Source organism: Schistocerca cancellata, chromosome 3 (assembly GCF_023864275.1).
Source record: "Schistocerca cancellata isolate TAMUIC-IGC-003103 chromosome 3, iqSchCanc2.1, whole genome shotgun sequence".
In the NCBI taxonomy this organism is placed as follows: domain Eukaryota; kingdom Metazoa; phylum Arthropoda; class Insecta; order Orthoptera; family Acrididae; genus Schistocerca; species Schistocerca cancellata.
This window is the reverse complement of record NC_064628.1, coordinates 132,640,380-132,667,776: the sequence shown is the minus strand read 5'-3', so window position 1 is coordinate 132,667,776 and position 27,397 is coordinate 132,640,380. Positions and strand designations below refer to the sequence as shown.

Genomic DNA, 27,397 nt, shown 5'->3' with positions numbered 1-27,397 from the left:
ATGCTCCCTCTGAAAGTCTCAACAACCTTTGCTTCTTTCAACCTATTCACATCCCATCTCCTGAGCATGTATCTGTTGTTAACTATTGAAAATTGCCACGAAGGGTGAAGTGTGCCTCTAATTGTGAAGCTCCACTCTTTGGCTTCAGTTAAGCGTACAGTGCAAATGATAAATACCCTTCACAAATAAAATCATTATACCTTTAAAAAAAAGAAGCATCGACAAATGACACCTGCACATTTCGGGAGAAAAAAAAATACACAGAAGGAGAGGCAATGAAGAAAAAATTAAATATTAACATAAATAAAACACACACACACACACACACACACACACACACACACACACACAGAGCGAGAGAGAGAGGAGAGAGGGGGGGGGGGTAGTAGAATGTTATGCAATGTAAAGTTTACAGCTGTGCTGGAAACATCAGCAATACCAAATTAATATAAGATAATGAGTAAGTTTAAGCCATCTGAAATTTTTAAGTACCATTCAATACTGAAAACAGTACAAACTCATAAATTGATTACATACATTATGACGGGGGAGTAAACATGAATAGCAAAACGTGTGTTATTGTCAGGACCCCTGTAGAAAATGACAGGTTTTGTAATGGCTCATTTGCCAGGGTTGGTCAAAGAAACTGTAATAGAAAGGATTTAGCATAAGGGGGCTTTGATTTTCCTGTTGGAGTTATCTTTTTTGTCGTGGTCACTAACTACATCAACTGTGATAGTCACATTGGCACAGAAAAGAATTTTATTTTGCATTATAGGTTATGCAGTTTATGGTGCTCAACATCATGATTACTGTCCTCAGTAATTTAAAATCTTAAACCATAGCACAGTAGAAAAGTCATGAAAATATTTAAAAACTTTGGAATTTTAGATATTAGAAATGGCCATAAATAATTTAGAACTTAAAATTTTGTAAAAATTAAGTTTCTTTAAGAGAATAATTAAAAAGGTTAACTTATGAACAAATACCTGCTTGAGGCTTAATAACTACAAGAAATTCAGGGCAGCAGTGGGCAGCTATGCAGTAAAATGTATACTGATTTGGTTAACCATTCAATGAAGAAAGCCCTTCAGTGGCAAACTGCCATTTGTGAATTAAACTGCTTAATGGTACAGGTGTTTAAACTCTCAGCACAATGTGCTCTAATGACTCTAAAATCTGATTCAGACTGCACAACATTTTTACAACTTAAGAAACCACAAAGTTTTCTGTGCTGCAAAGGCATTCTAATGAATCTGCCCAGTATGAGGAAGTCACATAATTCTTAAGATTATGATAACCAAAGATTGAAACAGCTTTGCCTTCTAAAATGGTGTAAGAGAATGTATTTTAACTGCTCTTACTAGGCTCAGTCAAACTGGAACACGAACACTAAGAAAGTTCGCACAACAGCTTGGCCTTGATTCACATTCAAATGTTAGTTATGAAATACCAGTCATTCTGAAGCTACCATTGCATATGCCTTGTGTTGCATTCACCCAAACTGCCAACTTCTACCAGAATGCGAAGACAAGCAGAATCAATTACATTTTAAATTTGTAGTGTTTCTTACAATGCAATAGCAAAAGCTGTAGTAATGAAAAATAGCCAGGTTGATTACTACATGCACATTCCTGGTACAGGCAGGTAAGGGCATTCCACTGACTAGAGCTGCATGATGCATCCCAAGTAACCGTACAGGTGACTTGATGTATAATCCTGGGCAACCAGCTGTCTAAAACCCACTCCCACAGCCATTTGACAACAACTAGCCCCAGCTTGCTGCACTAGCACTCAGTTTTGCAACTTACTTCCTGGTGACTGGCCAAGTCATAACTCCACGATTGCCGCTCTCCAGTCCGTACGCTGTCCTCTTACACTCCCTTCTGCTCTCCACACATGCCCTCTAGTCCACCCGGCTTGGCTGTCAGTCAAAGATAATGACTCCTGTCGGGGAAACAAGATCAATAGGAACCTGCACGGCTCATCCTCCCCACCCAAAGCTAGAAAGCCCTTGTCCCCCAGGGAAGGACTTGGAAACAACTATAGTTAGATGCCACCTTTCAGCTGGGAGACATGTACCCTCAATATCTTGCCTGTAACGAGGTGGCAGGCCAAGAGGCTGACTGGATTCAGTACTTTACTCACCTCACAAAAGGTCCCACAAAGCAATGTGATAACTTGTGCAAAATGGCAACACCCTGTATTCATACGACAGACTTACAGATAAAGACTTGGTCGCTGACCTTTACCTTAAATAGGCGCTGACTCTTATAATAATGCTGCAACTGTCTCTGTTGTGCAAGAACAATATTGCTCCTGGCTCATTGCCATTCTTTTTGGATAATTTCAGGGGTGATTTTGTATGGAAGGATATTGTTTATGGACCACAAATTGACCCAGGGAGAATTGAGGGGGCAGCTGAAAACCATGGATGGGGGTATTACCCTGATGACTTCATGATGGACTGAGTTAAATGCTAGGTTCATCCAGGGGATGGAATATCCCATTTGTTCTGAGTGCGTGCATGGAAGATCAGTGTAAGATTTGAGGTTATGGTTGACCCTCTCCACAAATGAGGGCTGGGAGTAGCATTGAATCGTCGTGCAATCTTTTACTGCATTTTCAAAATACAACTTTGTGAAGTCTTTGTATAAAAATGCCAGAGCATTATCGCTAACCAAAGTTCTGGGAGGGCCAAAGATGGAAAAGATTTTAGACACATGATAGATGGTTAAGGCCACAGTAACTCCATGACTCAGACTGAGCCACAAAAACCTGGAAAATATGTCTATAACAAAGAAAATATAGCAGTTCCTGTTGCGGGTCTGCAGCAATGGTCCAATGTAATCAATGAATGATTTTTCCATGGGATTATGCTCACATGTTGACTGAAGAAGCCCTTTCCAAGAGTTAAGATCTGCTTTAGCAGCCTTAAACTCCCCCACTAATTTCCAGATACCCTTGCGTAAGGTAGGCCAAGTCAAGTGGTCTTTGATCTTCATGGTCGTTTTATGGACACTAAGAACCACCTGACCAATGAATGGTGAAAATATTGAAAAATTGCTGGCACTGATTCCTCAGGTAAACAAACTTCTTTTCACTCCTGGTCATACAGCATATGGAGCCTTTATTTAAACTATATCCTGACATCTGCTTTCTGGCAAACTGCTTCTGACAATGTTTTATAGTAGTCTGGTTTTTTTAGTTACATTGTAGTAAATCTAATGTACAGGTGTAGTCTCGTGTGGCCCAGTGAGTGGCTGCTGACAGAAGCCGGTCTTACTTTGTATCACAGAAGACTGACAACTCAGAGCACCTACCAGTGTCATTTGCTACTTTAGGAAAGTTCTGTGGCTTCAGAAAATGACATCAATAAGTAAAATTCACATTTCTTCAATCATGAAGTGGTTCCAGTGAACAGTTGCAAACTCTGTCCCATCTGATAAGTTTATTTTGACTGTGCAGCTTCTTTGGATTTTACTGTCATATACTATGTTTTGCTACTGATGCATTCAGGTTGCAGCATTGTACAGCACAAAAGGTCATTTCAGTGCTTTTATCTAGGGAGCCTTTCCCCATAAGAGTGGCATCGTCCTAAAACAGTGTGACAAGGAAATCATCTAGCTATCATTACTTGATGGGGAAGTCAGAACTGACAATGAATGGAAGCAATTCTGAAGTTGTTCTTGCTGGCTGACCTAAAGGTAATGCAGGATTCTGATTTATAAAACTTCACTTGGTGAGATGTAACAATTCTGTGGCTTTAGCATACACTATTATTAATGTTAGATGTTCTGTAGCTTTCCATCCAGTTTTCCATGCAGTTGCTTGAAACTTTTTTCCTTATTTCAGGAATGCTCTGATGCATGTAACCTAGATTTGTAAAGAAAATTGAAGGCAGTTCATTGTACAGGAGATGAGTCTGTCTCTTTCTCATTTCTTGTGCTGCTTGCAACACATAGTCAAGGGAAACAAGATAACAAAATTTCTCATAAAATGGTAATGGCGTACTTTCAAAACAACATTGGTTCATTTAACTGCCAGTTCTGAGATATTGGTAGTTAACAGAAACTGAAAGAAACATAACTCCAATTATAATTCTAGCTTAAAGCTGGTGACAAGACAATTGAGTTAATTGTTGTGATGGCATCATTGTATTTAAAATGAGTATCTGACACCAAAATTTCTTCTCTTTGTGGTGGGAAATATAGTGGCAAAGTCATAATGGCAGAGAATATAAGGTAATGAAGTTCATAATGAATCCATCTTATAATCAAAGCAAAGTGAAGAAAAGGATGGATGAATTTGAATTTGATTGCATACATACAGTACAGTGGTATTAATACCCTCTGCCATGTCCCTTATGTTGGCTTGCAGAGTATGTACGTAGGTATAGCTGTAAAGGCAAATTTTCTAAGATAGTACTTGATTAATTGTTACAAATCAGAAAATAAAAAGTTGAAAAATGCTTAAGCCTCTGCACACATATTGTGCAATAGTTTGTTGTAATTATAGGAGGCACTTGGCAAGTATAGTAAGTGAGCTGTCAATATTGTTTCAGGTAATACTTGATTTTGACCAAACATTGACAAAACAACATGTCAATGGAAATCGATGTCTCACAAGTTTTGGTAAGTGTAAATCTTAATTTGGAATGTATATGCTTTCTTACCCATTTACCTTGTAAATGAATACTAAAGATTCCATGATTTCAATGAGCTTGTTATGGGCATTTATCTGTATAAATGCCTGTGATTTCCATAGCTATGTGAAAAAAAAATGTTTATTTACTTTCTGTTTCCAAGGAGTTATTAAACTAATGGCGTTTGCAAATATCATAAATAATATAATTGCAATAATTATACTCTAAGCATAACCTGCATAAAACAATTGGATTTATCAGGCATGTTTATTACATTGCAGTTCATGTTTTGCTGCTGCTGCTGCTGCTTATTCAAACTGTTTGCCAACATAAACAGTGTTGTATAATACATCGGTATTATATAAAACAGCACCAATTGTTCGAATTCACACTTAAAATTCTGTGAATGAATATTAAAAAAAAATCAAACTAAATAGATTTTTAATTTGTTTGTTAAATCATGTCTCATACGTGATTTTAGGGAGTTTGGCATCTTGTTGGACTTACCAGTCACATTCAGTTTTATTGAAAGTGCAGTAGTTACATTTTGTCCTGGTGTTGCAATCATGTAAATCAAAAACTATCAGTACTTTTCCTGAGCTGGGTATTACTCCTCCTGACCTCCACCACTGTGATTTCTTTTGTATCTGCCGATTCATTCCTGACTAGGTAATTTTTGTCGTAGTCCAGTTGATGAATAAAGTATTTAACCATTCCCTCCCACATCTCCCCTCCCACCTTTCTACATTCTTTAATATGTATTTAGGAAATAAGTTACAGGACTATAATGATCACTTATTTAACTGGATTATATTTAATTTTAATAGTGTTTCGTGAATGACATAACTGATTTATCAATTACTGAAAATGTTTCAGAATAAATCTATTATCAACAATGAAGCAATAAAATCAGCAAACAGTCAAGCATAAAAATCTGCAGCGTTAGCAGTATTTACTTTATATTTTTACATCTGGCTGTTGATAATGGGTTTGTCCTGAAGCAGTTCCAAATACTGCTAACTAAATTATTGGTGTAGCTGTATGGTGTTTGTGAAGGCGATGCCATTCAAGAAATATTAGTTTTATGTGAGGCAAGGAATTCATACAACATTTAATATATTCTCTCTTCCCGTTACCCATCAGGCCTCAACCTCCGCTAATTTCAAGTTGCCGCTGCTCGTACCTCACCTGTCATTCAAATTCATCTTTGCCTCTGTACTTCCACCTCAAATGACATCTCTGCCCAACCTCTTTGCATTTACATATGTCTGCCTGTGTCTCTATATGTGCAGATGGATGTGTGTGTGTGTGTGTGTGTGTGTGTGTGTGTGTGTGTGTGTGTGTGTGTGTGCGCGCGCGCGCGAGTGTATACCTGTCCTTTTTTTCCCCCTAAGGTAGGTCTTTACACTCCCAGGATTGGAATGACTCCTTACCCTCTCCCTTAAAACCCACATCCTTTCGTCTTTCCCTTCTCCTTCCCTCTTTCCAGATGAAGCAACCTTGGGTTGCGAAAGCTTGAAATTTGTGTGTGTGTTTGTGTGTTTTTTATTTTGTCTATCGACATACCAACGCTTTCGTTTGGTAAGTTACAGCATCTTTGTTTTTAGATATATTTAATTAGAAGTCAGTTTGTTAGGGAAGTACTTTTCTCTTTTGGACCTTCTTGAGAATAAATAAAATGTTAATATATGTTTATCATTTGTCAGGTATCTTTGGAGAGTGCAAGCAGTTGCCTAGTAGTTATAAAGCGGATTCCGGTGCTCTTTACAGATATTATCGAGCACTGGAGATTGATCCAAAGTTGACCAGAGAACAGAAAATGGAATACATGTTGGAATGGTATATCAAAGCTCAGGATCTCCTGAGAGGTTATGACTTTGACTGTCAAGAGATTCATGAAGTTGTTGCACAGACTAGAGTTCCTCTCAGGTAATTTCTCAGAAATTTTTATATGTATTACAGGTCATTAATAACAGATCAGAATAAAATTTTCAATTAGAGAATAAATTGTCAGTCCTTCTCATAAACTTCCACTTCTGAACTGCAGCCCTTTCAATTAGCAATCTTTATAAATGTACTAGCCTAGAATGCTGTACAGAAATTATAGAACAGCTTTCTCAGTTTTGTGAATTGCTTTTCAAGTCCTTATTTTGTTTGCTTCCCCTCTGTGATGTTTTCCTTTACATGATCAGCCTGCTTCTTACCCATAGATATTATTGCCTCCAATTGTCACTCACCTTTCCTCTCTCTCCTCTTCTGTTATCATGAGCAATTATACACCATCAATCACTCATGCAGCAGACACAGGTGGATGTCTTTTTTCATTTTTGTTTATTATTCCCGTCCTGGAATTAAACAATGGAAAATCCAGGATGGAATGTAACAATATTAGAGAAGGAAAGTTGGTACTCATCATATAGCGGAGATGCTGAGTCGTGATAGTCACAACAAAAAGGGCCTTTTTCAGCAATAGACACATGTACATACATGTGCGTGCACACACACTAAGTAAACGCAACTTGCACACATGTCTGCTGTCTCAGACAACTGAAACATGTGGTTTCAGTTGTCTGAGACTGCAGACGTGTGTGCAAGTTGTGTGTGTGTGTGTGTGTGTGTGTGTGTGTGTGTGTGTGTGTGTTGCTGAAAAAGACCTTAATGGCCGAAAGCTATAATAGTGGGTATCTCCGCTTCCTGGAAGTAATGTTATATTTTGCAACTAGGCTCTCTTCAGTGCCTGCATATGGCCATTTGCTACTGCAGCGACGCAGTTCTTTTTTGGGTTTAAACCAGCACCTATCTGTGAACTACTTGCAGCTGTTGGCCGGTAGCGAAGCCGAGCAGAAACCTACCGTACTGCAACTCTCACCAGGCTGCATACAACATAACTATTGTAATATTCAGGAAGAGATCTTAATTCTGAACGAAAGGTGAAAATACTGGCAAAACTTCGATATTTCCAGAAGTTAAGCATTACACGTTCACTGCCAAGCCCTTGCTAATCCTATCACAATCATTCACAAACCCTTTTATTCACGTTAGCAAGTTTATGGTAGAAATCTGAACAGCTACTAAGCACAGATTTTTTTAAAATGAAAATACTCGCTATACTATTAAATTTATTAGTGTGTAATACACTAAAGTATCTAGTCACTGATCTGCTCAATATGTCACGTGGCATTACTGTCTTTTTTCATACAGGAAATTACTTAAAAGATCCGTTCTGCATTGCCCTCCAGGAAACCTGGTTCCTGGCAGTGCGGACCCCTGCCCTCCACGGCTATAGGGGATATTACAAGAACCGTAGCGTCTATAATAGTATCAGGTGGAGTTTGTGTCTCTGTCCTGAACTCAGTATGCAGTGAACCTGTGCCCCTTCAAACCACTCTTGAAGCTGTGACTGTCAGGATAAGGACGATGCAGGAATAAACTGTCTGCAACGTATATCTTCTTCCAGATGGTGCAGTACCCCTGAATGCATTGGCTGCACTGATTCATCAACTCTCTAGACCATTCCCCTTTAAGGAGATTTTAACGCCCATAACCCCTTGTGGGGTGGCACTGTGCTTACTGGCCGAAGAAGAGATGTCGAAACTTTCCTGTCTCAACTCGGCCTCTGCCTCTTAAATACTGGGCCCCTCATATATTTCAGTGTGGCTCATGGCACTTACTCGGCCATTGTTTTATCCCTCTGCAGCCCAAGACTTCTCCCATCTGTCCACTGGAGAGGCCACAATGGTTTGTGTGGTAGTGACCACTTTCCCATCTTCCTGTCACTCCCCCCAGCACTATTCCCTTGAACGTCTACCACGATGGGCTTTAAACAAGGCAGACTGGGATGCTTTTACCTCTGCTGTCACCATTGAATCTCCCCCGCATGGTACCATCCATGTGGTAGTTGAGCAGGTCACTAGAACAATCGTTTCAATGGCAAAAAACACAATCACTTGTTCTTTAGGGTGCCTCCGGCAAAAGTCAGTACCTTGGTGGCCACTGGAAATCACTGAGACCATTAAAGAGTGTTGGCAAGCTCTACGAGGTGCATTCAAGTTCTAAGGCCTCCGATTTTTTTTCTCTGAACTGGAAAGAGATAGAAACATGCGCATTGTTTTAAAATGAGGCTACATTCATTGTCAATATGTCCTAGAGATGGCAGCACCGTACGGCAGATGGAATTTTACCGCGAGCGGCGAGAATGAGAACTGTTTTACATACTTAAAATGGCGATGTTTTTCTTACTTGAACAGCATGCAATCATTCGTTTTCTGAATTTGCGTGGTGTGAAACCAATTGAAATTCATCGACAGTTGAAGGAGACATGTGGTGATGAAGTTATGGAGGTGTCGAAAGTGCGTTCGTGGGTGCGACAGTTTAATGAAGGCAGAACATCGTGTGACAACAAACCGAAACAACCTCGGGCTCGCACAAGCCAGTCTGACGACACGATCGAGAAAGTGGAGAGAATTGTTTTGGGGGATCGCTGAATGACTGTTGAACAGATCGCCTCCAGAGTTGGCATTTCTATGGGTTTTGTGCACACATCCTGCATGACGACCTGAAAATGCGAAAAGTGTCATCCAGGTGGGTGCCACGAATGCTGACGGACGACCACATGTCTGCCCGTGTGGCATGTTGCCAAGCAATGTTGACGCACAACGACAGCATGAATGGGACTTCCTTTTCGTCGGTTGTGACAATGGATGAGACGTGGATGCCATTTTTCAATCCAGAAGCAAAGCGCCAGTCAGCTCAATGGAAGCACACAGATTCACCGCCACCAAAAAAATTTCGGGTAACCGCCAGTGCTGAAAAAATGATGGTGTCCATGTTCTGGGACAGCGAGGGCGTAATCCTTACCCATTGCATTCCAAAGGGCACTACGGTAACAGGTGCATCCTACGAAAATGTTTTGAAGAACAAATTCCTTCCTGCACTGCAACAAAAACGTCTGGGAAGGGCTGCGCATGTGCTGTTTCACCAAGACAATGCACCCGCACACCGAGCTAACATTACGCAACAGTTTCTTCGTGATAACAAATTTGAAGTGATTCCTCATGCTCCTTACTCACCTGACCTGGCTCCTAGTGACTTTTGGCTTTTTCCAACAATGAAAGACACTCTCCGTGGCCGCACACTCACCAGCCGTGCTGCTATTGCCTCAGCGATTTTCCACTGGTCAAAACAGACTCCTAAAGAAGCCTTCGCTGCTGCCATGGAATCATGGCGTCAGCATTGTGAAAAATGTGTACGTCTGCAGGGCGATTACGTCGAGAAGTAACGCCAGTTTCATCGATTTTGGGTGAGTAGTTAATTAGAAAAAAAAATCGGAGGCCTTAGAACTTGAATGCACCTCGTACAGTGACATAAGTGGCACCCTTTCCTAGAGACCTAATAGCTTTTAAAGGGCTCTGTACCAGTGTTCACCAGCTTATAAAAAGACAAAAACAGGAGTGTTGGGAGAGGTACGTCTCGACCATTGGGTGCCATACGTCACCTTTCCAAGTCTGGACAAAGATCAGATGTGTTTGAGGGTACCAGACCCCGACAGGTGTTACTGCCATTAAAATCAATGGTGTGTTATCTACCAACGCAAATGCAATTGCCGAGCACTATGCTTGAGCCTCTGCCTCAGAGAATTATCCCCCAGCGTTTCGCACCCTCAAACCGCGGATGGAAAGGAAAACCCTCTTGTTCACTGAACATCACAGTGAACCCTATAATGCTCCATTTACAGAGTGAGAGCTCCTCAGCATCCTTGCACATTGCCCCGACACTGCTCCTGGGCCAGATCGGATCCACAGTCAGATGATCAAACAACTCTCATCCGACTACAAGCGACATCTCCTTGTCATCTTCAACCGGATCTGGTGCGATTGTGTTTTTCCATTGCAATGGAGGGAGGCCACCATCATTCCAGTGCTCAAACCCAGTAAAAACCCACTTGGTGTGGATAGCTATCAACCCATCAGCCTCACCAACGTTCTTTGTAATCTGTTAGAACGTGTGGTAAGTTGGCAGTCATGTTGGGTCCTGGAGTCACGTGGCCTACTGGTCCATGCCAGGGTGGTTTCTGCCAGGGTTGCTCTACCATTGATAATTTAGTTTCCCTCGAGTCTGCCATCTGAATAGCCTTTTCCAGATGCTAACACCTGGTTGCTGTCTTTTTTGATTTACGAAAAGCTTACGACACGACCTGGTGACATCATATCCTTGCCGCATTATATGAGTAGGGTCTCTGGGGCCCGCTCCCAATATTTATCCAAAATTTCCTACCACTCCGTACTTTCCGTGTCCAAGTTGGTGCCTCCCATAGTTCCCCCCATATCCAGCAGAATGGGGTCCCGCAGGGAGTGTATCTCTATTTTTAGTGGCCATTAACAGTCTAGCAGCAGCTGTCGGGCCGTCGGTCTGACCTTCTCTGTATGCAGACAACTTCTGCATTTCATACTGTTCCTCCAGTACTGGTGCAGCCGATCGGCGCCTACAGGGGCCATCCACAAGGCGCAGTCATGGGCTCTAGCCCACAGCCTCCAGTACAGCCACAAAGTCGTGTGTCATGCACTTCTGTCAGTGCTGTACCATTATGTGGAACCAGAACTTTACCTTAATGATAATCCACTCATGGTAGTGGAGACATATCGATTCTTAGGACTGGTTTCCGACACCCAATTAACACGGCTTCATCATCTTCGTCAGCTGAAGCAGAAGTGCTGGCAGCACCTCGGTGCCCTCCACTGCCTGAGCAGCACCAACTGGGGTGGAAATCGCTCTACGCTGCTGCAACTCTACAGAGCCCTTATTCAATCCTGCCATGACTATGGGAGTTTGGTTTATGGTTCAGCGGTGCCCTCAGCATTGCATTTACTAGACCCAGTGCACCACTGTGGTGTTCGACTGGCAACAGGAGCTTTTAGAACAAGTCTGGTGACCAGTGTACTGGTGGAGGCCGGAGTCCCTCCATTGAAGGTTAGGCATGCACAACTGCTCGCCAGTTACGTTGCACAGGTAGTTACCCTGAGCATTTGAATTACCGTCTTCTTTTCCCATCCATGGCATCCCGTATCGGAGGCCCAGGTCGGGACTTACAATTGCGGTTTGCATCCGATTTCTTCTGTCTGAAGTGGAGTCCTTGCCTTTACCACCGATACTCGAAGTTCATGGTGTATACCTAGGCTGAAGCTGTGCCTAGACCTTTCACGTGGTCCTAAGGACTCAGTTAAACCTGCGACTCTCTGCTGTCACTTCCTCTTGATTCTTGACAGGTACTGGGACCAACGGAGTGGTTTACACTGGTGGCTCGATGGCTGATGGTCACGTTGGCTTCGCATATATTCATGGGGGACATATTGAACAACACCACTTTGCCAGATGGCTGCAGTGTTTTCACTGCAGAGCTGGCGGCCATTTCTCATGCTCTTGAGCGCATGCGCTCATGCCCTGGCGAGTCATTTCTCCTCTGTATTGACTCCTTGACCAGCCTACGAGATATCGATCAGTGCTACCCCTGCCATCCTTTGGTAGCGACCGTCCAGGAGTCCATCTATGCCCTGGAATGGTCCAGTCGTTCCATCGTGTTTGTGTGGACCCCAGGCCACGTCGGAATCCCAGGAAATGAATTTGCCCACAGGGTGGCCAAACAGGCTACATAGAAACCTCTTCTGGATATTGGCATCCCTGTAACTGACCTGCGATCATTATTACGTCGCAAGGTTTTTCAGCTTTGAGAGACGGAATGGCATAATCTCAGTACATACAACAAACTGCGTGCCCTTAAGGATACTACGAATGTGTGGAAGACCTCCATGCGGGCCTCTCACATGGTCTCTGTGGTTCTCTGCCGGCTCTGCATTGGCCATAGGTGACTAACACACGACTGCCTCCTCTGTCGTGAGGACCCATCTCTGTGTCACTGTTGCTCACATATGACTTGTCTTTTTGGGGTGGACATTTTAATGTGTTGCAGAGTGACTGGCTCATTTATCATTGTGATCAGCCAGCCCAGACCATCTGCTGTATGGTTTTAATACCTTCTTGTACTTTTCCTTGTGGTGTATGTTTCCACCATTTTTTATGCATTCCATTCATTTTCTTTCTGTAATTTGGTTCCTTTATATCCCTGCCCCCCTCCCCCTCTGTCAGGTATATTGCCGCAGCTTTCTCTTTTCCAACTACAAATTCTCTCACTGTCGAAAGAAGAAGAAGAAGAAGAAGAAGAAGAAGCGTGAGTCTTGGGATGGAGCCACACTTGACGTCAGAGTGGGTGTTTCCCCTTCCCCCTGTCAGGGTCCAAACTTACACATTCTATCTCTCCATCTGTACTGGTGACGGACTCTGACTTCGCACAGCGACCGATTCTGACTCATTCAACATTCATCTGGTCTCATTTACTACTCTCCTTCAGTGGAAGTGTAGTTATTACTGTCAGCTTCTGGAACTGTACTCTCTTCTTTCTGTCCATTCTGCAGCTTGTGTTATATTGCAGGAATCTCATTTCGTGGATATTCATTTCGCCAATTCTTTGTGGTTTCCAAACCTTCTGGTCTACCCTTTGTGAGCCTCTGGTGGTGCCTGCCTGTGGGTCCACATGGACATTATTAGTTCCTGGGTTCCTCTTCATACTGCGCTGGAAGTGGTGACTGTTCAGATTAATTTTTTTTTTTTTTTTATCTCTCCCCCACTCCCCCCCAGACAGATCTCCTAATGATGCTTCCTGCTCTTCTTGCCCTCCTTTGACACCTTCCTTCCCCCTTCGAGATTTTAATGCCCATTACCCTCTGTGGGGTGGTACTGCAATCACTAACCAGGGCAGGTTTGTTGAAGACCTGTTGGTAGAGCTTGATCTCTGTCTCCTCAACACTGGAGCCCCCGACATCTTATTGTGGCACACACCACTTTTTCGTCCATTGATCTTTCTGTACATAGCCCTGGATTCCTCCTCTCCATTCAATGGGGAGTTCAAGAGAATTTGTGTGACAGCAATCATTTTCTGATCATCATACCTTTTCTTCAGCATCACTCGCCTGGACACACTTCCAGGTGAGCCTTCACTAATGTGGATTGGGATGCCTTTCCACGGTTGCCATCCCAACCACTTCACCACACAGTGGGATTGATGAGACCATAGTGTCTGACTGACACCTTTGGCCGATTCCTTCTTCCTTGACTACTCTCCAACAGAAGGCTGTCCCTTGGTTGACCCCCGAAATCGCTGCAGCTGTTAAAGACCATTGTTGTGCCCTCCAATGCTACAGATGGAATCTGTCTCTTGACAACCTCCTGGCATTTAAACTGCTTTGTGCCACGGCTGATTATCTTATTAAATGCCAGAAACATATTTGTTGGGAATGATGTACTGCTGACATAGCACCACATGCTCCCTCTTCACAGGTATGGGCCAAGATCATGGGCCAAGATCAGGCTTATTAGCACCACATGCTCCCTCTTCACAGGTATGGGCCAAGATCAGGCTTATTTCTGGCCACTGTTCTCCTACAGGTGTCTTGGGAATTTCCCAGAAAGGTGTTGACCTCACCAGCCCAGACTCTATTGATGAGCATTTTGCTCAGCATGTTGTCCAGGCCTAGCATTAGTCCACTGTCCGCCCATGTTTGGTCTTCACACACAACAGCTGAAACAACTGCCTTTCTCTTGTGTTCCCCATTGCCTAGAGTCTTATAATGCTCCATGTAGCAAGTGGAAATTCACCAGCATCCTTGTTGCCTGCTCTAACACGGCTTTTGGACCAGACCAAGTACACAACCAAATGCTTCAACACGTATCACTGCGTAGGCAGTGTCATTTACTTGACCTTTTTAACCATCTCAGGAGTAAGGGAAATTTCTTTCCCAGTGTGAGAAAGTGTATTATTCCAGTTTTGAAATCAGGTAAATTGCCTTCTTCAGATGGGCAGCTATTGTCCGATTAGTTTAGTCAAAGTCCTGTGCGAGTTACTTGAACGTATGTGGTTTCAAGGGCTGTATTGGATCCTTGAATCTCAGGACCTTTTGGCTTTGATCGAGTGTTGTTTTTGCCGAGGTTGCTCTACTGCAGGTAATTTAGTCCACCCTGGAGTCTGCCATCCGAACAGATTTTGCCTGATATCAACACCTTGTTGCAGTCTTCTTCAATCTGCATGAAACTTGTGATCCACATGGTGCCAACACACCCTTGCCACCTTACATGAGAGACACATCGGTGGCCCACTCCAGATTTTTATCCGGAACTTTCTTTTATGTCATACTTTTCAGATACAGGCTGACACTTCCAGTAGCACCACCTGTCTCCTGGAGAATCACGCTCTGCAGGGTTTTGTTTTGAGTGTCCCTCTCTTTTTAGTGGTTATCAGTGGTCTGTTGACAGTTGTGGGGCCTATGGTGGCCCTGTTTTTGTATGCTGATGATTTTTGCATTTCACCCACAACGGGCGTTGCTGAACGTAGACTGCAGGGAGCAATACACCACTGCAGTCTTAGGTTCTTACTCATAGCTTCCGATTTTCAGCTGCCAAGACCTATGTTAACGCATTTCTGTTGTTGCCATACAGTCCATTCCCATCCAGATCTGTGCCTTTATAACCCTACCACTACTATTGTAATTTAGTAGGCTTTTACCTAAATAACAGAAAAAAACTGTCGTTGTGTTGTCACATATACTATACCCGAACAGAACAAATAGTCCTGTTTCGGGAAAAGCCACGTATAACCCCCTGACTAAAATTTAGTTTAGTTTCCAAATAAAGTACACTATGGTAGGATAGTCCTGTTAATAGTAAAATCTAATTAATAGAGTTACCCTTTTTACAGGATTTGACTGTATGTTGTGTCTAATGGATAAGTAAATCAGACTATTCAATTCTTTTCCTAAGATTTTATGCTGTGGTTAAAGAAACACAGTATGAATAATATTATACTGAAGCTAGGACAAGTCAGTTCCAAGTTCATTCAGTGGTTCAAAACTTGTACTAACAGCCAGCCAATCCGGGCGATGAAACAGTGAAGTATTTGGAAAAGCAGAAGTATGAATTTTGCCTATTTTCTTCCCACTGTTTAATTTGGTTCTTCAAATAAATATTACTCCATGTAAACAATGTTAATGCAGACACTGGAATTTCTTTTTGAGTACTGCACCCTTATACATTACATTTTAAAAAGAGAAAAAGCCGAGTATATAACTTCAGGGAAGCTAAAATAATTTGGCCATGGGGGGTGGGGGTGGGAACATAGAAAATCATTTTCTGCAATAAACGAACTTAAATACTGATATACTTAGATACTAAAGCACACACTTTTTATACTGATCATTTCACGTCAAGAAGACCTCTTTCTTGCTGGAATTTACTTTCAAAAGCTATTATCTTCAACTATCTCTGTATAGTCATTTACCAGATTCTAGTAACTTTGCTACACTCTGATTGAATTTTACATAAGCGAACTTTTATTACAACACTTTGCAATTGTTTAGTAAACACAAAAACAATTTAAATGGTACCTCTGTATATTAACTTGGCACTTTCTAAGTCTGTAAAATAGGATACTCAGATCCAGTCTGTAAAATAGGATACTTGGATCCATCAAACACCAAGAAGGAACCCTGTATGATTAGGATGAAATAATAGAGTGAACCACTTTCTTTAAAGTTCAAGAGTGATTATTAAAACACAGTTTAAATTAATTGTTCACACTGTACAAAAGTAAATTTATTATAAAAGTCTTATCTTGTAGCTGTAGGCTTCGGTGTGGCAAACAATTATGCCACTTCCCACAGTATGGCCTGCAAGTCTCTTGCTGTATGGGCTCAGTTTCTCTTCGTGGCATCAGTCAATTCTGCATACAGTAGCCCAACAACTCACAGCTATGCCGTAAGCCATTTGCATTCTCCATTTCAAGGCATTTTGTGTTAATTTGCAGTCAAAGCTTTTCCTGCTCCACAAAGATGTTGCCTAAATCCCTGCGGCCTACAGACTGTGTGACTTACTCCCCCGTTTTCTCTAGGTAGCGCACCAGTTTGCCCTTGCCACCTTTTCCACTCCCCAGAGCCAGTTTCGTTGTAAACAAAAGCACACTGACTTTTACATAACACTTTATATTGTTGCTAAGTTTGGCCATTTCTTAAATTGTCAGATTTACATTAACATGAACAATTTATACACACACACATTTTTAAATACGAAAGGTCATCTGAAAATTATTTAACATAATAAACAATTTATATAGTATTTTACATACATTACTCATATTTAATGCAAAGCACTTCAACTTCCAGTATAACACGCTTTACATATACAGAAAATTTAGTACCAATATGCGATAATTTTAAAGCAAAAAAATTATAAAAAGTTTAAATGAACCATAAACAAATATTAAACAATGGAAAATCCAGGAAAGAATGTAACAATATTAGAGAAGGAAAGTTGCTACTCACCATATAGCGGAGATGCTGAGTCATAGATAGGCACAACAAAAAGATTCTCACAATTATAACTTTCAGCCTTGTTAACCATAGACATACCTTGACAGTCAGTCTCTCAATGTGGTGGACTATCATCGTTTTTTGGGACTGGTCTTTGATTCTTGGTTGACATGGCTTCCCTATTTTTGTCAATTAAAGCAGACATGTTGGTTGCACCTCAATGCTCTTCGATGCCTCAGCAACTCCAACTGGGGCGTAGCTCGCTCTACTCTAATATGGTTCTACACCGCATGGATCCAGCCCCGTCTAGATTACAGGAGTCTGGTATACAGCTTGGCATCATCTTCGATGTTACAGATGTTGGACTTGTTACACCGTTTTGCGGTAAAAGCGGCAATTGGTACCTTTTGGACTAGCCCTATGATCAGCCTCCTAGTGCTGGTGAGGTTTCCACCATTGTGGGTTTAGTGCCAACCACAGTTGCTCACTTACACAGATGCATCTGCTGCTCCAAAGAGCACCCCAACTACCATCTCCTCTTTCCAGATATGAAGATCCACATCCCATAATGGTGGCCCTGATGTGGGGTTAAGATTACCATCTGCATCTGGTCCCTTTTTTCCTGAACTCCAGCTTTCACCTCTACCACTTCTTCTCCAGGCCCACTCATGAACTCCATGGTGCATCCCCCCACCCCACAGCTCTCTCTTAACCTACTGCAAGCCACAAGTTTTGAAAGCCTCAGCTCATTGTGAGGCCCTCTGCTGCCAGTTCTTCTCAATTCGTGGGGCATTTTTGGATTCAGAAGTTGTCTATACTGATGGCTCAGTGGCTGCTGGTTGTGCTGACTTTGCTTTCATTCGTGCAGGATGTAATTAACTCTGCTTCTTGTAGGCAGCTGTAGTGTTTTCACTACGTAGTTGGTAGCCATCTTTCATGCTATTGAGCGTATCCGTTCCAACACCAGTGACTCCTTCCTCATTTGTAGTGACTCTTTGAGCAGTTTACAAGCTTGTGACCAGTGTTACCCTCACCATCCCTTAGTCCTAACTATCCAGGATTCCTGTTTTGCCTTCAAACAATGTGGATGCTCTGTGGCCTTTGGACAATGGGTCACTTTTTGGTTCTATGAGATGAACTTGCTGACGGGCCGGCCATATTGGCTACTGGCAAGCCACCTCTTAAGATCGGTATTCCAGAATCAGACCTCAGTCAGCAGTATGCCGTTAAGTTGTAAGGATTTGTAATCTTGAATGGCATACTCTGACTTTGCTGAGCAAACTACAGGTGATAAATAAGAAGACCATGAATTTGTGGAGGCCCTCCATGCGGGTCTCTCACAAGAACTCCACCATCCTCTGCCGGCTCCATATCGGCCATACTTGACTGGCTCGTGGTCATCTCCTCCATCATGAATATCTTCCACACTGTTACTGAGGTGCCTGTTTGACTGTGATCCAAGTTTTGCTGAAATGTCCTAACCTTGCAGTGGACTCTTAATCATCCTGTCTCTCTTCCCACGATATTAGCAGATGATGCCTCAGCAGCTGACCTAGTTTCATGGTTTATTCATGAATGGGGGTTTTTACCACTCCTAAATGAGGGCACCTCAGCCTAGTTGGCCCACTGAAGGATTGGCAGGACAGCCAGTTGCTTCCTCTGCCCCGAATGGGCAATAGCTGGCAGAGCTTGGTGGCCCACCCCAGCCCTTATCCTACTCGCTATTTGCTTTCCTTCCCGCTTCTCATATGTTCTGTTTGACTTTGTGTCCTTCTTCTCTTTTTCCTGTGCTTCTCTCACCCTGTCCATATTGCTAGTTGTTTCTGGATTCTTTTGGGTGGGGTGCTTCCGGCAAGTGGTAGTGGTGGAGGGAGGGAGGGGGGGGGAAGTACCCCATTGTGCTTTTTTTTCTTTGGTGACTTCTGGCTGCTCTCTGGATAGGCCACCTCTCCCACATCTCTTCCTTGTTCCTATCTGTAGCCTTTGTTCATCTTCAGTAGACCTTGGAATTTTCTTTCCTTGGGTGTCGTGCACTGAGCTCTTCTTTGATGTGTGATTGTGTTGACTGTTCGAGGTAGGAGGGACTGATGACCTTGTGGTTTGGTCCCTTTCATCATTAAACCAATGATTGCCTGAGGAGGCAATTTCGGCTACCTTTTTTTTTTTTCGTGCCTGTGAATAACTCTATCCAACAAGGAATCTATGGTTCCCAATCAACTTTCTCCCACCTCAACCACCACTCTTAAATGAGGGCACCTCAGCCTAGTTGGCCCACTGAAGGATTGGCAGGACAGCCAGTTGCTTCCACTACCACCACCACCACCACCACCACCCTTCCTCATCTCTTCAGCACTCACTTGATAACCTACAGTACTAAACCCCTAAGATCCTTAAAAACCTTACTGCTTCTTAACCGCCTGTCCACACTCTCAACACTGCCGTTAGCCTGTATTCCAAAAACCTGACTTTATCCTATCTTTAGGAACCTTTGCTGGACTTGCAGGGGATCTACTTTTCTGCACTTATTCTCTTTAGTTGAAGCATTTCTTTGGCAACCACCCTACTGTTCACCACAACAAAAAGTACACAAAGGACCTTGTCTCAAATATATTGAGATGGTATCTGTTCTTTTGGACATGTCCGAAAGAACTGATACCATTAGTGATTTTGCAGCTCTTGAAGAATAAAATTACAGTGAAATCCAGACCATTAGCTGCTTACAGGCATTGATAAATATCAATGGGGACAGCTGAAAATGTGTGCCCCGACTGGGATTTGAGCCCGGGATCTCCTGCTTACATGGCAGACACACTATCCGACTGAGCCATTGAGGACACAGAGGATAGTGCGACTGCAGGGACTCATGTCTGGCACACTCCCTGTGAGACCCACATCTCCAGCTTACTGTCCACACACTACATTTGTAGAGCCCCTGGGACATTTGTAGTGCCTATATATCCTACCCATAACTCTATGCCCATTGCCGAAGTAGTAGTCCATTGCTCTTCCAACTAGTTCATCCTTTGCCAGCCATGCTCCCCATTCTTCATCACATGGGTTATTCCCTCAGGTGCAAGATTTGTCTTATTACCGATCCTTCATCTGCAGTCACCAGTCCAGCCACAGTGATTTCCTGTTCTCTAAAAGGAAGGATCACATGTGAAAGCAGCCACGTTAAACACCAGCTGCACTACATTTTATTTGGAGATGTGAGCTGACCAGCTGTTTATCAACATAAATGTTCACTGCCAAACTGTGGCTAACTACCAGTTGCAGCAAGCTTCAGTACCTGTGCCATCTGGATCTCCACCCTGCCTGCTGCAATAGCCCCTCTGAACTACATAGAGGGGAACTGTCCCGCCAGCAGGCCAATGGCCTTGCCGGTTCCAGTCAGATCACCAAAGTTAAATGATGTCAGGCCTGTCTAGCACCTGGATGGGTCACCATCTGGGTCTGCCATGTGCTGTTGGCAAGCAGGTGCACTCAGCCCTTGTGAGATCAATTGAGGAACTACTTGATTGAAAAGTAGCAGCACAGTCACGAAAACTGACAACAGCCGGGACTGGTGTGCTGGCCACAGGCCGTTCTGTATCTGCATCTGGTGATGCGTAAGGACTAAGAATGACAGGACGGCTGGTCGGTACCATTGGGCCTTCAAGGCCGGTTCGGACAGTGTTTGCTATTGTTGTTGTTGTTGTTGTTGTTGTTCTCTTCTTTTACTATCACTTTTCTTCTCCTGTCCTTATGGCACACCACTCCTCTCCTGTCCATATCTTGAAACCATTAATTCCTCCCACAGCTTCCTCTTTTGTGCTTCTGTTTTGTGAATCTCTTCTCTTTTGGTCATAATTTTGTTACTGTTTCTGAGAGCTTGTTTTCTCCTCCTGTATTGTATTATGCATCCATTTACTTACACATACCATTTGTAATGTTGCTGTGCTGCTATGAGTTTATATGTACCTCACATCAGTCAGTTATATGTAAGTGGTAGTCTTTTCTAATTTTTGTTTGTTATTTGCGTTACGGAATTATTGTTATTATAGTAAACATCTATTCTATCCATGAATGCTCCCAGTTTGACATAGTTGTTTCCTCTTGGAAGACCACACTTGCTTTGCATCATATAACTCTCTGGCAACTGTATAAAAGGAAAAAAGGGAAGATAGCATTGTCATTATTTAAATGTTTATATTTTCTTGCATTGTAACATTTTCAGATGACATTAGATGACTACCCAGAGAACTGAGGATCTGGAGAACTGTCCCATATAACATTGTTCATGATGAAGTCTACATATATTATATTGACATTGAACAGAAATAATGTTTATCTTAAAACATTTTTACTATTCCTATTCTGTCATGTACGTCTGTTACTGCTTTGTGAAGTGTGCTGATTTAGTGTGTGTGTTGATTTGTTATTAGGGATGGCTCCGACATGATGCTTAAAGCATTGGATGAAGCAAGTATTCCAGTATTAGTTTTCTCAGCTGGTCTGGGAGACATAGTTTCTGCCATCCTCAAGTACCATGGGGCACTTCGAAAAAATGTGCAAGTTATATCCAATTTTCTTAATTGGGAAGGCTCACAGCTGAATGGCTTCAAGGGGAATGTTATACATGCGTATAACAAAAATGAACATGCCATTGAAAACAGTGATTATTTCCAGGTATGCAATTTAGGATATAGGACTGTTTGTGTTGTATTGTGATTAATAGCTCAATATAGTGTGGTGATCTAGCATCTCTCTCTCTCTCTCTCTCTCTCTCTCTCTCTCTCTCTCTCTCTCTCTCTCTCTTCTATTGCACATGCACCCACCCACACACACACACACACACACACACACACACACACACACACACACACACACACAGAGGGTTGAGATGGAGAGGCAGCAAGGGGAAGGAATGGAATGTGGCATCACTAAACTTGCCCACAGCAAATCGGTGTTATGTATGCCACATCAGTGAAAAGTGGACGTGTAGGGTGAGTTAGTTCAGAGAAAGAGGAAACTGTGAGTATAAATAACAGTGTGGAGTGTGTGGGAGGGAGGGAGACTGATGCTAGTAAGATATTGAGGCCCTGAGGATAGAAAGACTGAGGCATGTGTTAAAAGGACAGTTCACATGTATGTAATTAACATAAATTAGCATTTGGGTGAAGGGGGTGTGGGAGGGTGCATGGCCACAATTTAGTGGTGACTATTCATTCAGATGGGCAGCTGGTTGTTTGTCATGCCCATGTAAAACACTTGTAAAATTGCAGCAGACCTAGTATATGACATGACTTCTTTCAAAGGTGGCCCTGCCTCTAATGGTATAGAATAAGCCTGTTACTGAAATGGAGAGGATAGTCTGTGTTGGTGAATCAAATAGGTCTTGCACAAATGGGTGTGGCATAGAGATGGATCAAGAAATTGTGTAAGTGGGATAGGTAGTGGATTACCACTTTAGAAGGGTTGGGAAGTATTGTGTGGGTATGAGGTACCTCATCTGCTCACAATGATAGGCAGTCAAAATCCTGGTGAAGAATGTGCTTAGATTACAGTAAAACTTTACTGTTAGTTGTTTGAGGGATTAATGCCAACACCTAACATATCATGCAGAGAGACAAGCAGAAGAGGTACAAAGGTATGCACAAAATTATAAATAGCACAAAGCTGACAATGTCTTGTAGCACATGATACAAGCTTATGATTATCAGTTATAGTATGTGAAGCCAGCTTTAGTACTCAGAAGAGTACAATGAAGTGTGCAGCTGAGATTAACAGTCACCTCCTTTGTGAAGCTGACTAATATATTTCTCGCAGTTCTGGGGACATGCCCATTGGACCTGGAAATGAGGAAAAGAGGAGTCCTTTATTGTTAAAAGAAGGTTATCAAGCAGAAGTACGTAAAATATTGGGACTGATTTCAACCAATGAATCGGAATGTGGAATGTTAGATCCGTTAATCGGATAGGTAGGTTAAAGAATTTTAAGAAGGAAATGTCTAAGTTAAAGTTAACCTTCGAGAAGGTGTGCTGGGGTACTGAGTACCCCATTGCGGAATTTCATAGTGCTGTAGCATAATGCCGAGCCCTGCGATGTGGCAGCTATTCAGAGCCCTCAGTATTGAATTGTTTCGCCAGGAAAATGGTAGTGGGGCACTCCGTACCCTATGCCCTCACTCGTGTTATACTTATTGCTTTCTGACAATTTTTAGCATGTATGCCATTCTCACTTTATCTAAGCAAAGGGTTGAACTGTAAAAGTACCTGTATTACAAGGATAAAAAAAAGTAAGTAATTTTTTTCCCTCTGTTACATATTTGTATCATGAATTCCTTCATTCAGGTGCTGATTGAAGCTTTTGAAACAGATACACTGAATTGCCACAGAAGCATGTGTATTCAAATATAGAGATATTTAAACAGGCAGAATACGGTGCTGTGGTCAGCAACACCTATACAAGACAACAAGTATCTGGCACAGTTGATAGATTGGTTACTACTGCTAAAATGGCAAGTTATCAAGATTTAAGTGGTGTTATAGTTGGCGCACAAGTGATACAACACAGCATCTCCAAGGTAGTGATGAAGTGGGCATTTTCCCATACGACCATTTCACAAGTCTACTGCGAATATCAGGAATCTCTGACATCACTGCAGCCAGAAAAAGATCCAGCAAGAACAGGACCGACAGTGACTGAAGAGAATTGTTCAACATGAAAGAAGTGCAACCCTTCCACAAATTGCTGCAGATTTCAGTGCTGGGCCATCAACAAGTGTCAGCGTGCGAACCATTCAACAAATCGTCATCGATACAGGCTTTAGGAGCTGAAGGTCCGCTCGTGTACCCTTGATGACTGCATGACACAAAGCTCTACACCTCCCTCGCCTAGGCCTGCCAAAACCAACATTGGACTGTTGATGACTGGAAACATGTTGCCTGGTCGGATGAGTCTCGTTTCAAATTGTATCGAGCAGATGAATGTGTATGAGCATGGAGACAACCTTATGAATCAGGGACCCTGCACATCATCAGGGGACTGTTCAAGCTGGCGGTGGCTCGGTAATGGTGTGGGGTGTGTGCAGTTGGAGTGACGTAGGACTTCTCATATGTCTAGATATGACTCTGACAGGTGACATGTACATAAGCATCCTGTCTGATCACCTGCATCCATTCATGTCCATTGTGCATTCCGGATAGACTTGGGCAAATCCAGCAGGACAGTGAGACATCTCAAATGTCCAGAATTGCACCAGGAACACTCTTCTAAGTGAAAACACTTCCTTTGGCCACTAAACTGCCCATACATGAATATTATTGCGCATATCTGAGATGCCTCGCAACGAGCTGCTCAGAAGAGATCTCCACCCCCTTGTACTCGTATGGATTTATGGATAACACTTTAGAATTCATGGTGTCAATTCCCTCCAACACTACTTCAGACATTAGTCGAGTCCATACCAAGTCGTGTTGTGGCACTTCTGTGTGATTGCGGGAGCCCTTCACAGTATTAGGCAGGGGTACCAGTTTCTTTCACTCTTCAGTGTATATAATAATGCAACTACAACGTATAAATATTTAAGTGATTTCCTAAGTATATTATAACTTATCATACAAGGTGGGGTACTGTATACCCCCACACACCTACTCGCGCAATAATAATAATAATAATAATAATAATAATCAGTTTGCCCACTCAAAGGTGAAATGTTTGCTTTAATGAAGTGTGGTGGCAGTAAAAACAGGACTTCTGGTCAGGTGAGTACAAAGTTATAAATACAGAGTCAAGTAGGGGTAATGCAGGAGTAATTTGAATAATATAATAGGAATATTGGTAAACTATTTTGAACAACATAGTGAATGCATTATTGTAGCCAAAGTATGCGTGCAGTCAGTACCCACAACGATAGTACAAGTTTATATTCCAACTAACTCCAAAGATGATGAAAAATTGAAAAAACTATGAGATAAAAGAATGTCTTCAGGTAGTTAAGGAGATGAAAATTTAATTGTAATGGGTGACTGGAATTCAATAGCAGGAAAAGGAAAAAATATTAGGAAAACATGGACTGAGGGAAAGGAATGAAAAAGGGAAGCTAACTGCCTGGAAGAATTTTGTCCAGAGCATAATTAAATTATTGCAAACACTTTAATCATTGCAAATATTTGTGAAATAAGGTTATATATGTGGAAGAGACTTAGAAATACCAGGTGGTTACAGAAAGATTATATAATAATTGTTAGACCGAGATTTAGAAACCAGATTTCATTCTGCAAAACATTCCCAGGGCAGATACGGATTCGGGTTATGAATTGCAGATTGAAACTGAAGAAATTGCAGAAAGTTAGAAAATCAAGCAGATGGGACCTGAATAAAGTGAATGAACCAGTGGTTGAGAGTTTCATAGGATCGTTAGACAATGATTGATAGAAACATGGCAAAGAAATACAGTAGAAGATGAATGGGTAACTCTGGCAGAGGATATAGCACTGGGCTGGGTCAAATAAGCATAAAGGAAAGGCCCAGCAGCAATCCTTAGGGAACACAGGATACATTGAATTTAATTGGAAAAAGGAGGGAATGTAAAAATGAAGCAATAAAGGGGAATACATTCTTCCAAAAAGTGAGACTGATAGAAAATGAAAAAGCTAAGTATGAAGGGCAGAGGACAAATGAAAGGCTATAGAGGCATCCTTGATTAGGGAAAAATACAGATGCTGCCAATAGGAAAATTAGAGACGCCTTTGGAGAAAACAACAAGCAGCTGTGTGAATATAAAGAGCTAAGCTGACAAGAAAGTGCTAAGCAGAGAAGGCAGAGTTGAGAGGTGGAAGAAAAATGTGGAAGGATATAATGAAATAGACAATATTATAGAAAGGGGAGAGGAAGTGAAAATGGGGACATTGATATTGTGAGAAGAATTAGTCAGAGCACTGAGAGACTGACAGTACTATTCTGCCTGGTGTGTGAAATATGTGAGAGAGACAAAATATTGTAAGTGTTGAAGGACATGAAAGGGAAGTAGTAGTTTAGATGGAAGTGAGACAGAGTTGCAGCCTATACATGACTTTATTCTGTCTATACATTGAGCAAGCTATGAAGGAAACTGAGAAGAAATTTGGAAAAAGAGTTAAAGATCAGGGACAAGATATAAAAAAAATTGTCATTTGCTGATGACATTGTTTTTCTTTCAGAGATGCCAATGGAATTGCAAAAGCAGGTGAATGAAGTGGAGACTATCATGAAAAGAGGTTACAGCATGAATATCAACAAAAGTAAAACAAGGGTAATGGAACATAGTTGAATTAAATCAAATGATGGTGAGAGAATTAGGTTGGGAAATGAAAGGCTAAAAGTAATTGATGAGTTTTGGTATTTGGGTAGCAAAAGAAATGATGGTTGAAGTAGAGAGGACATAAAAGGCAACCTGACAGTAGCAAGAGAAACGTATTTGAAAAAGAGAGATCTGTTAATATATGCTATGAATTTAAATCTCAGGAAGTCTTTCCTGAAGGTACTTGCCTGGAGGTTAGCCTTGTTCAGAAGGAGCCATGATAGCAAACAGTTCAGACACTAAGACTACAGAAGCCTCCAGAATGTGGTGCTACAGAAGAATGCTAAAGATTAGATGGGTATATCAAATATCTTATGAGCAGCTACCAAATCAAAATGAGGAAAAAGAAATTTCTGGCACAATGTAGCTAAAGGAAAATAAGAATCAGTTGATAGGACATATCCCGAGGCACGAGCAAGTCATCAATTTGGTAATGGAGGGAAGTTAATAAAAGAAACAGTATGAAAAGCTTTTAAGGGTGTTACAGGAGAATTTGTTCTGTGAAATAATTGTTTACAAAAAATTTTATAAGTTTCTTTATTTCTGAATTATTTAGCATTGAAGTTAGTTGATTAGGTTGTCACGTGTGCAGATTAAAGCTGGCTGCCAGAGGCAATGTTGCCAAGCATGTTCTTCATTTGGTTTCCTCTTGAACAAACATAGCTTTTGCTCACCTAGCTTAAATTTTTTGCTTCTGAAAAATGCACAGTTTAACTGGCAATGTGTATTTCAACAAATGGTAACTTACAGACCCACAGATGTCTGTGCATTATCACATTTTAGCACATGCAGGTGCTCATATTTGCCAGTGCAATGACCTGATACACTAACAATTATTTCTCAGCACATCCTCCCATGTAACACTCTTAAAAGCTTTACAGACAGTTTCTGGCCACCTTGTGTATTACAAGAGAGCGAGAGGGAGGTGGATATTAATATGATTAATATTTAACTACTACTAATAATTATTATACACAAAAATTCACTAAACAGTAATATGTGATTTGTGTGACATATTTTAAA

General features: G+C 41.9%; 1 protein-coding gene across 2 annotated transcripts in view; it reads left to right on the top strand.

Moving 5' to 3' along the window:
* LOC126174754 (7-methylguanosine phosphate-specific 5'-nucleotidase) overlaps positions 1-27,397 on the top strand; it is a 73,582-nt gene that overhangs the window by 17,506 nt on the left and 28,679 nt on the right. For both annotated transcript variants that reach the window (XM_049921081.1, XM_049921080.1), the window contains exons 4-6: positions 4,565-4,634; positions 6,352-6,574; positions 21,477-21,720. In XM_049921081.1, the coding sequence (XP_049777038.1) occupies positions 4,565-4,634; positions 6,352-6,574; positions 21,477-21,720 (537 nt within the window). The remainder of the gene's footprint in view (positions 1-4,564; positions 4,635-6,351; positions 6,575-21,476; positions 21,721-27,397) is intronic.